The 12,324-nt window shown below is 34.3% G+C and overlaps 1 protein-coding gene across 1 annotated transcript in view; it reads right to left on the bottom strand.

Moving 5' to 3' along the window:
• Positions 1-12,324, bottom strand: part of LOC150085526 (transcription initiation factor TFIID subunit 1-like) — a 700,666-nt gene that overhangs the window by 435,890 nt on the left and 252,452 nt on the right. The window contains 4 exon segments of the mRNA XM_090374589.1: positions 997-1,118; positions 1,120-1,188; positions 10,098-10,271; positions 10,863-11,036. Coding sequence (XP_090230715.1) covers positions 997-1,118; positions 1,120-1,188; positions 10,098-10,271; positions 10,863-11,036 — 539 coding nt within the window.

Here is a 12,324-nt window from a genome sequence, read left to right as displayed (position 1 = left end):
CACTCATTTAAAATGAAATAATGTAATTACAAAAGATAAACCAGAAGCTAATTATAGGTAAACTCACAGATAAAAAAATAGTTTTAAATTTTATTTTTATACTATAAAGTTTTTCTCATTAAATAAGCCTGTTCTGGACTTAAAATTTCAATTTTCTCTCATCGTCTGTTTGATGTCTAAGTCCTGCACTAAGTAGACTCAAAAAATTATATGCATCTAAAGCCATTTAAAAGTTGTTTTTTTTTACATTAATTTTATTTCACTATAAAGAAAGCACATCCTTTCTCAGTTTAGCACAAAAAACAAAACTAAGTTACATCATAAACATGTATGTTAAAGAATGGATTTGTGATGTTCATATTCTGTATGAAAATTAGGAGTGGGGTCCCTCAAGGATCGGTTCTTGGACCACTGTTGCTTCTCATTTTCATAACATTGGCAAAGGAATAGAATGCATGATGTCGAAATTTGCAGATGATGTAAAGATTGGCAGAGTCATTAATGATCAATGCCAAGCAGTGCCCCTTCAGGATGACTTGAACAGACTTCAAAAGATTCTTAAGGAAGGGGCTTCTCAATCGGAGTCCTTCCTAAAGAATTCCAGAAGTAGGAGCTATACATCATAAATTCAATTTACAGAGGTTTAAGTTTAGATTATAATTGTAGGAAATTTTCTTTTAGCCAGTCAGTTAGAACAAGTTGCCCTTGAAGGGAAATTGAAGCTGACAGTCCTGAATAAATTCAAAAGTCAACTGGCTACCTATGTGAGGAGAGAAGCATATAATTTCCATTTATCTTATCTACTTGGTGGTTTTTTTTTTTTGCCAGGGTAGCAAAAACCTTTGGCTTCCTTGCACTGTATGGCAAATACTATTACTATTACTCTTGTATATATTATGAATTACTTCAACCTTCTTTTCTATAATATTTAACATTATTTAGTTTCAAATTATCTGGGAGAAGTTGCCTCAATTAATGCATATACTGAAAACTTACTGCTGACGAGTTCGAATGACAAGGAAGTCAGAATCTGGTAGTGAATGTTCATATATAGGTGAACGAAACATATTATTTTCGAATGCTTGTAAACTCTGGCCAGGTAGCAAACAACCTAAAAAATGGAGATGTATGTGCATAAGCTGTCTCGCCATATTTATACTCTGGTGCTCCACCATCTTTGCCTGGTTTCTGTTAAAAATAATAGAAAATGAGTACCTTCTATTAACAACTTTCATTAAAACTTTAACGTTATCAAAAATAACTGTTATATTTTAAACATTACTAAATAAAATTATTAAAATGGAATAAATACATTGTATCTTTTGAAGACTGTGGTGATGCAACCCTGCCACAAAAACCTAATACAGGTAATTCCCACTTAACTGATTTCCCAGCCAATGTGAATTCATTACAAAGCAGCGTATATTTCAAAAAATTAAAAAGTACATTTTGATACAAATATATCACAGAGCTGCATGCCAGTAGAAAAACAGGCAGGGACAATCTTACCTAACTAGGTATGTACACTTATAATGTGCAGATCTACACCTTTTGGTCACTACTGAAATTACTGTACATGGTTTCATAGTTAATAATCATGTTACCAATGGCCAATAACAACAAAACATGGTGGGGACTGGTAGAAAAATTCCCACACCATAAAGACAATCCATAACACCAATAAGGCCTAGAATGAAATCTCCCAATCTTGTATAAAGGTGTGTTTGGCAGCAACTATATTTATAAGTTGAACAAGATTCCCATGGTTTTGAAGGTGAGCTATCCATTGAAATTGAAAATATCACACACATGGCAACTGCAAGCAGAAATTGAGGGGGTCTGAGCAGATGACACAGAGGAGTTGTTGACATCTCATAGTGAGCTTCTCACCAGCAATGACTGCAGGAATTAAATCTCAGTCACTGAAGAAGAGGTGCTTTCACTACACTATAAGCACATTTGTTGGAGGAGCTTGACAGTTTTCCATAAGTGAATGTCATGAAGCAATGCTGGGTCACTTATTCAAGCACTACAGATGCAAAAAAAAAGAAACAAGCAGAATAACTTTACTATAGAGACCAACATTGTATTATCACTAAACTTATGGGAGGGAGGGGAACACTAAACCACATAACAAATATAGCAATTTATGCTGCAGTTAAGGATGAACTTAGTGAAATTTTGCTCCCACATACCAAACTACCCAAAATGAAATAAACAAGAAAATAAAATACAACACTTACCTTAAACAGTGAAAACATGTGCCTAAGGAGATACAAGTTGAAAGAATGAGCACCAGTTTTATAATAAAAAGATAATTAAATAAAAGAACTGGGAAGTCACAAACACTACCTCTTTGTGACATCAACATTGTGAACTCTAAAAATGATTGTATTCCAGGCCTGACTAATATCTAGCAATTATGGCAAAACATGTCCAGATACAATCCGAACCAGAGAACGACAAACAGAAATAAATTTTTTTCATAAGTTTAAGCAATATTACCAGACTGGTCCATATAGTAAAGTTATTTCTGATACAGAAGCTACACGGTCCATTTTATTTGCTCTCTACCCCTTCCCTTCTTTGAATACATTTTCTTCCATCCCACTTTTCTTTTGTTTGAACGTTCATGACCACCACCTGATTTCTTTGTTATTTTACTTTGCTCTATTATTTGGTTTGGGTTAATTAATCATTTTATTTTATTTTAATTATTTATCAACTAAATCATAATAAATCTGTTTATTATGATTTAGTTCAATGTTAACTTCCATATGTGCATATGAAAATTAATAGAATATACAGTGTCAAGAGACTGTGAAGGAGGTCCACCTGAATAGCAGGTAAGCTTCATCATTTCCCAGCTATTAATTCAGTCCTTGAGCTTTTTTGATCTGAAAATACAGACTACAGTGATATTTCAAATGAGTATAAGTACAGTGGAAATTGTTTAACATGAAACCATGGGGACAGAAATATTTTTTCGTGTTAAAAGAAGTAAACAAAAAATACTCACCGATGTTTTTGATGTCGTAATAATCAAAAGAGTTAAGATAAAGTTTAAACGTTAAACAAGTTAACATTTTATGCACTATATAACACTACACAAGGGGCATTTTACAAACACAATTTATTAACACTTAACATGTTCATTGACTTCATCAGATAAAAAAACACATACAACATGTAAAAATTAAAAAAAAAATTTATCTGATATTTTTTTTGCAGCGTGTTATTTATCATCTTATTATCAACAAATTGTTCGATATAGTCCATCATTTGGTTCATTTCACCACTCGTATGTTGACAATAAGTTGACATCTAAATATCTGTGCATTCTTTTTATCAATTTTTGCATTTATGATGTAGTAGGAACAGGAACTAACAAATCGATGTCATTGTCTACATTATCATCACTACCTTCACCTACTTCCGTAAGCCGTACAACATCCAAAATATTACTATCTGTTAAAAATCAGTGCTGTACACAAATCAGAATCATCAACTGTGACAAATTCGTCCAAATATACCGAACTTTCTCAAAGAGATGAAACACACCCAAAAATTTCACTGAATGTCAGTTCAGCTTCTTGATTATCTTGAGACTCTTGAGTAGGTATTAAATCCGTAATTTTGGAAAATCCCACATGACAAAAACAATTTATAGTCATTAGTGTTACAAGATTCCAAGCAGTCCCCAACTTATGCAATGCATCCAATAAGTTGACAGAGAAATCTTCTTTTGCTTCAATTGCCACCAAATATTTTCCCAGCAATTGTTTTCGGTAATAAAATTTAAAATTTTTTATTATGCCTTAATCACAAGGCTGTAAAATGCTCATAGTATTTGGAGACAAAAATATAAGCTTTATAGATTTTAATCTCACTTCAGAGTGAGCTGGACAACTATCAACAATCATGGAAACTTTTTGCTTTCCGCATAAAAAGCACTTATCTAAATTCAAAAGCCAATCAGTAAATGTTGTCGTGGTCATCCATGCCTTCTTGTTTGTCGCGTACTCAACCAGTATTTTTTTTTTATTTTACATTTTTTAAAACGGCGCAGATTCATGCTCTTCCCGATAACAAATAAGGGCAGCTTTTCAGATCCATCCAAATTGCAAGCCACCATTACCGTTATCTTTATCTTCTCTTTGGACTTTTTGCTGACAGACCACTGCTGTTCCTTAAACGAAAGTTTTATCGGGTAAGCAGCGATAGACCAACCCCATTTCATTGACGTTAAAGACATCTCTTGTGCTATATTCCGCAGCCAATGTCATACTCAGTGAAACTTGATTTGCTTCACCACAGACATTTTTAAAAACGATGCTGTTTCTTTTCTTGAAACATTCCAACCAGCCTGGATTCGCAGTGAATTCAATCCCCATTTGAATTGCAAACACATCCACTTTTTTCCATCAACAGATGTCCCGATATTGGAGCATTCTGAGACCTAGCTTGTTTGAACCAAACAAGCAATGCAGCCTCCGAATATTCGTGTTTGGCTATTCTCATGCATTTCCTCTTCGGCTAAAACATTGCAGTAAATCAGTCTCTATTCTTTATGATTGCTGAAAACCTAGAGTTAGCGATTCCTAACTTTTTAAAAATGTCTGTTTTCGAAGAATCTTCTACATCTACAACTCCATTTTAACTTTAAGCGAAATAGCGCTTTGTTCACGCCCTGATTTTTCCATTGTACAGTTGAGGGTGATAAATTTACAGATTTTTTACTAAATACGAAATTCACCACTTTATACAGTACGTGTCACTCACTTCAAGACTGTAAATGAAAAGTTTTGCCCACTGACGGGTAATCCCATTTGCTTAAAATGATAAGGGCAGTGTGCAGCAAATGACATCCTTGTACTATCTACATATTGTTTATTATCAGATGTTGGCCTAGTCAATAGAAAGTTGAGTCATAAAGTCATAAACAGTAAAAATTTAGTGACACAGCAACCAGCATATTCTTTTGTTCTTCTGAGATGTAAAATATTTTCACGTTAAGCGTTTTTTGTTTCATGTTAAAAGAAAATAAATGTATGAAATTACATAGCATTTTGTCGGGATCAGAATATTTTTTCAGGTAAACCATTTTCCAGAGTATTTTTATATCTCATAGCATATATTAATATTTTAATGTGCATTTATTGATTTTAATAATGCAGTGTAAACACATGCAATGAGATTGTCTAGTTAGAGAGAAAAAAATAGTTATGTTGTTTTTTCAGTACAGAGCTCTTTACTAAAACAGGAAAAAATATAACAAAGTTAACAGAAATTTCTTATGTTAATTGAAAGTTTTTTTCTTTTACTGTGATCGATATAAGTGAAAATTATCTTGTTACTTATCTTGTTACCAATTAATTACTAATTAACTAATAATATATAAAAGAATTTTTAACTTCGCTACACATAACTCACAGGGTAATATTCACTCAATGTTTTGAAATACTCATTTCTTCTTGGATTTTTTTTTATGAAGTTTGAAATGCAACACATACCTCAGATTAGCATACAGTCAATATTTTTTTAATAGGTTTTACTTATTTTCTCCTGGATTTTAATAACAATTGGAATATAACATCATTAAATGTTTCTGCAGTGATTAATGTAATAAGCAAATAGTAATAAATCATCATTAACAGTATAGCCTTCATAACTGAGTGGTCAAGCACATAGATACAAAATTGCATGTGCTTTGAGTGGCCATGGTTCAAGGCCATATGACTACTAAATACAGTATAACGTTCTCTCTCTCTCTCTCTCTCTCTCTCTCTCTCTCTCTCTCTCTCTCTCTCTCTCTCTCTCTCTCTCTCGTGAACTCCTCTGAACTTATATGGTGATCCTGGAGTATAAACAGAAAATTTATTAATTAATTTATTTATATTTAGCAAACTGATAAAAAAAAAAATCTCTTCAAAAAGCAATGAGTTTCATATGCAAGAACAGTTCTTTTTCTGGACATCTGAAATATTGTTCATTCATTCCTCAAATCAATGCACAGCAAAATACATAACATCCACTGTTTCAGCTATAATTAGGGGATATGGATAGCCTGTATATTAAAAAAATAAAATAATAATAATTTCCAGTTTTCAATTACATCTGAATCTGGCTCAAACATTTCAAAAGAACTATGTATAAAATCTCATTAAAATGTGTCTAGTGGAAGTTGAGTTCTTAGATGCAGGAAGACAGTAGATATGGTGAAGACAACAGGTGCTTTATGCATATGCAAACACAGTAAAAAAAACTCATTACTAGTAAATTTTAAATGAAACAGCAAATACAGTCCATTCCGATTATTTGGGACACATCAGGACTAGTGCATTTTGGCCCAATTAAGCGGCTGCTCCAATTATCCGAAGTTTCACATAAATAGTTAAAAATACAGTGTACCCCCCCCCCTTTACAATTGGTTCACTGTAAAATCAAATCACGTTATGACGAACTCAACATAGTAAAGTACCGTTCACTATATGATGTGCAGTAAGCGCCGCTAATCTGTCTAGGGCTTCTTGGAGTTCACTCAAGTTGAAGAGCTGGTCATAGGAGAGAGATTGAGTGGTATTAAAATTTATTTTATATTTTTCTGCAGAGGTTTTAATTTTCAGAAATGAATTGTTGTATGTAGATGCTGCTGATACTTCACTAAAAAGGAAACTGCCTGTTTCTTTAGGTGAGGACAGTTCTCATCCATTTCTAATCAGGATTGGTGCAGCAAATGGAATGTACTTATTATTTAATTGTTGGATTTTCTTCCATATTATACGACTGCTGGTGTCCTTTGTGATGTTACTCGCAAATTTTATCCAAGAGTTTTTTTTTTTTTTTTTGCTTTATTTCTTATTTGTCTTGCCCCTCCCATTTGTTTTTTTATATAATATGAGGTTGGCTGTTGTGGGGAAACTACCAAACTGATTCCAGGCTCTATTTTTTTCTCTTTTGGCACTGTTACAAGCCTCATTTCATCAGTGTTTTGCATATTTGTGTTGGTCTGCAGAGGACTGAGGAATTTGTTTCATAAGCGGCTGCCAGAATTTTTGTGGTAATGTGCTCAGTGACTTTGTCTATACGTCGTGTTTTAATAAATTGATCATCAAAGGAAACATAGATTGAGTATTTTTCCCAATTTGCTTTTGAGAACTTCCATTTTACTCTGTAGTCTGAACAGTGGGATTGTTTTGTCTGAATTTTGCATATAATTGTAAGACAATCGCTGTTGTGTGGATATTCTAAAACTGACCACTCCATACTGGGGAACAATATGGGAGAGCAGATGGACAGGTCAATTGCTGAGGTGGATCCTGTGGGAAGATGAATATAAGTGTGATTGTTAGTGTTTAATAAGGTTAATTGCTGTTGGTTCAGTAAGTCTCAATCAGATATCCTCTTTGATCCCCACAATGGGTGATGCCCATTAAAGTTCCAAAAAGACAGAACAGAAGGGTGTTGGCACTTGTACTATAAGGTTTTCTATTACTTTTAGTGTGACAGGACTGTTTGGCGGAAGGTATAATGAAAAAAGACTTAACGTTATTCCAAGAGCCACAGCAACAGCAACAGCTTCCAAATCAGTGTGTAGGGAGATAATTCGAGAGGGAATTTTAGAGTTAGCTAAGATTGCCACCCCTTCATGTGCGGATTTTGCAGTATTCCTGTCTTTTCTATACTTTGTGAAGTTTTTGACTGAGAGAGTTACCTGTCGTGTTAAATCAGTGTCTTGTAAACAAAAGATCATTGGATTATACCTATTGATCAGGTCATACAAGTCATCAGTATTAGCACGTATGCCTCTACAGTTCCATTGAAGTATGTGCTGCATTACACAGTTTTGGAGTTGTGTTTTGTATCTGTCTGTGTTTTTTTTTGTTTTTTTTGAGCAGTTTGTTTGTATTGTTCAGTTTTATGTCTATCTTTTTTTGGGAAAACCGGCCACTCTGTATCCATGTCTTCTTCTGCATGAAGATGTAATATAGTTTCATCTGTTTCAGTCTGCTACAACTTCCAAGGAGGTTTGTAGTTTGAGATGTCATGATGGTATGGCATTTTTGACATGAATAGTTACCCCTCCACGAGCAGGAGTGCCAGAATCCCTGTCTCGTCTAAACATATAGTTTTTGAATTTGGGAGAAACTTTTAGTGATAAAAATATTTCCTGTAAGCATACACCTACTGCGTTAGTTTTTATGAGTAAACCATTCAGGTCATCTTCATTACTACGTAATCATCTGCAATTCCATTGTAGGAATTTGTTCATTGATCGGGCTTGTTTGAGGAAGATTGATCTGATGTTTTTTCTGAGAAGGTTTCTGTCTGCTTACTTTTGATTTTTCATTTCTGGGAAAGATTGGGCGTCCTGTATCCATGGTATCATTAGCAAGTAACCCTGGTACTGTCTTCATCCTCTGACTGAACCTCCATTTCCATGTTGCTAATGCATGGTTTCACTTGCTTCTGGTTTTCAATAGTAGCTGATTTTTCGGGCAAGGTTGAGATAGCATCAGTTGGGATACTGATCGGTGTGTTGCTGGTTTCATTCTGTAGGTTTCTTATTGTATGTTACCACAGTTTTGGCCCGTGGCAAAGAAAAAGTTCGGTTCTATGGAGACATCTGTTTGAGTTGCAGCTGAGCGGCTGTTTCTGGTGACCGATGCATATGATTGGCTAGGCATGGTTAGCAGTATTTGCTTTCTTGATTCAGGGTATGCGACTTTAAGCTCCACTTTATACTTCTGGATTTTTTTTCCTGTTTTTCAAAGGTCACACACTTTAGAAAATGCAAGATGGCTTCCTTTACAGTTGGGCAAGTAGGGGTGGAAGCTGTATAGTCTCCTTGGGAATGCTCGTTGGAGCCACAAATAGGACACACAGCATCGCCTCAGCATGCCGTCTGAGAATGACCGTACTTCTGACACTTAAAGCAGCGAATGGGATTCGGGATGTAAGGCCGAATCTTGCAGTTTAAGTAACCTGCTTTAACAGAAGATGGCAGTGTCGGAGTACTGAACGTAAAATGATGGACCTGGTTGGTAGTAGATTGCCATCTTTCTTAGTCATTATTCTCCGTACATGAGTTACCTTTTGCTCGCTAAGATCTTGTACTAGTTCTTCAGAAACAGTATGTCCCATTCGCTGATAACGCCTCTAGAGGTGCTCAGAGTGTTATGGGCATAACTGACACTGGAATATTGTTAAAGATCATTGATTTTAACCATTTTTCTGAATATGATGTTTTTATTGTTTCAATTAGGTCTCCAGACTAGAGACGCTTCGCCATTGTAGGGGATCCAACAACCGATTCTAAACATTTTTGTATTAGAAATGGCGATAGCTTGCCGACAGGTTGTGGGCAGTGTGTGCATTATAAGAAATGCTAGCATATCTGAATTCTGTTTATCCGTCCATAGTCTCTTCGGATGATTTGACTCATGTTCTGAGATAGAGTTACTAATTTTGCCACCTGTGGGCTCCAGTGATGGATATTAATTGCAATCTATCATTGCTTTTAGCCCCGGAAGAGGGAATTCCTTCTCCCAGGTTACCAGCCCCGCCATGTGGAGGCAGGAGCAGTGCCAACCAGTGACCAAGTGATCAGCAGAAGAGGACAGCAGTACGTTTCTAGCGATAGCAGTAATGTTGCAGGAGAGGTTAGCAGTAACATTGCAAGCGGGGTTAGCAGTAATGGTGTAAGCAGGGTTAGCAGTAACGATGCTAGCGTTTAAGCAGTGACATTGCTCAGCAAGGGAAGCAGTAACATTACGAGAAGTGGAGGGATTATGAAAGCACTAGTATCTGCCCTAGGAAAAACCCACTAGAAAGATCTCTTGGGAACTATCGCTTAGCACTCAGGGCTAATGAGCAGATATCCTAGGATACATGCCCATCCTATATTTTTGAGTTCACACTTGCATCTTATTTCTACAACAGTAGGTTATGATTTATTTCAGTATTCGAAAGTAAAATATAATAATTCATATCTAAAAAAAACTGGTAGTAATTAAGAAATCGAATTCCTAGTGAATTGCTAAAAAAAAATCCTAAAATAAATGAGGGAAAACATAATGATACAATAATATACTTACCCTTTTGTAATAGTTTTTAATCTTGGTAGCCATGCCAACTTGATTAAGAAGTGGAGGATGTTCCTCAGAAAATTCTGCTAAAATAATATCTCCATCTCTTCCTGTTAGATCTTCAGGTGTACGCATGAAAAACATTTCTCCACCACCAGTTGCTTGTCTTTCATGTTCTCGGAGCTAAACACAATTAATTAATTAAACAATAATTTATTTATATACTGATAACTTGAATTTCTAAATATGATCTCATTTCAACAGTGACACATATCTGTGAAAAGCCATTCCATGTTAAATTAATGCAGAATTCAAACTTAATATACACTATATCAGAACTGGATGGAAATTAGTAAGTGCTGAAATGAAAGAGAAAAAAAAATTATTCAATATTTTTTTTTTATTCTAAATTTCTTAATAAGTAATACTGTGAACCTTAATCAGTAATATTGTGGATGTCTTAAAATTGTTTAATTCAAAATATTGGTAATCCCCTTTAAAATGCACCAAAATCGGTACATGATTAAATGAAAACAGTTTCAATTCTAGCAATGAAACATTATTTACCAGACATAACCAAACTCATTCTTTCAGCTTAGCTAATGAAACTGTTACATAATTTTAGCCACTCATCATTAAACTTTTAATGGAGGGTATACACCACTAAAAATGGGTGGTTCAACAAAATTATTGAAAGATCTTATATAAGTTATAAAATGTTTAACAAAGAATGCACATGCATATTAAAATTATGGATATATGCAATAAGTTTACCTTTTCTTTCCGCTTTATATTCCTAAGTAAAGGAATAACATTGTGAGGTCCTGGATGAGATAAAAGACCATGAGAATAGCGTTTCATTGAAGGACAATGAAAGCTCCGAAGTTTCAAAAGGCCCATATGAGTAGGAAAGAAAGGTGATTTAAGCTCAATGGCAGGAATGGAATGCTGAAAAATCATATAATAAACTGTTACCACTTCTCTTTTCAATTATAAATTTTGCAAATATTTTGCCTTTTAGAAAAGATAAATTAATACAGTGACACCTCTCCAAAGTGAACACTATAAAGAAGTGTCAATATTCCAGACATCAATATAGCCATATCCAATAATTCAACAAAAAGAAATTCACTATAATTGGTACTTACTAAGGTTTTACTGATAATCATTGTATATATTTCTGTTTTATTTAATTAACTTTTAGTAAGTAACACAATTAACTTTAATAAATATCTAATATAATTAATTACTATTTTACTATAATTTATATAATTAATAAAGAATGCAACTTTTAAGGAAACACATAAGTAACTTTTAGTAAAAATAGATATAAATTGTTTAGAGAATTTCACTTTGGAAATTTCATTTTCATTATGGATATTAGATTAGTTACCAGTTTTTAGTGCATGTTTGTTGTTTCTGCTCACACAAAATAATTTTAATGTAAATTAACACCATTAGAATCCTCCCGTCCTCTTTAGTGAAAGGCCACCCTTTTTAAACTTCTGCATATGACCCTGCCACAAACAGCAAGAAATTTTATTTCTTAAAAAATTAAGACAATCAATATCATGCATAGGTAAATTCTGACCAGTTTTTTTTTTTTTTTTTTTTTTTTTTTTATGTGAACCCCAAACACGAGAGGTATTAGAACCTATAGTACTTAGTACCGTGCTTGGGTTGGAGGTTGAGCTTGGGTTGGAGTTTTCCCATACGTGAACAAACTTCAATAAAACCTTCATATGTAGCTAATTAAAAATGGCCATAATTTTTCAATGTTGAGCAAAAATGGTACTTGTGGACACAGATCATCAGTCAGTCAAACCTGGATACTTTTTTTTTTTTTTTATGAAAACCCCAAACACAAGAGGAATTAGAACCTATAGTACTTAGTACCATGCTTGGGTTGGAGGTTGAGAAGACTAGAGAAGACATTTGTTGACATTAGACTTGAACTTCTGTAGACTGTAATTTTCAGGAAATAGGTATGAAGGAAGGTTGTTCCAGAAAACGGCAGCTGAATGAATAAACGAGGAAGATGAAAAGTTGGTTCTGTGAGTTTGAAGTTGGACAGTAAATGGATGTTGGCTGGTGGCGGCACATGTTCGGACTGTTTTGAAAGAAAAAGCGAGAATTATAGAAGCCATTTCAGAAGAACAGTCCCCATGGAAGTATCTGTAGAAAAGGGATGCAGCAGAAACAGTACATCTATGAGACAGCGAGTGGAGAGAGAGAG

This window comes from Mastigoproctus giganteus, chromosome 5 (genome assembly GCF_048544385.1).
Source record: "Mastigoproctus giganteus isolate SK-2022 chromosome 5, ASM4854438v1, whole genome shotgun sequence".
Classification (NCBI taxonomy): Eukaryota; Metazoa; Arthropoda; class Arachnida; order Uropygi; family Thelyphonidae; genus Mastigoproctus; species Mastigoproctus giganteus.
Note: the sequence above shows the minus strand (reverse complement) of the source record. Positions and strands in the feature narration are given on the sequence as shown.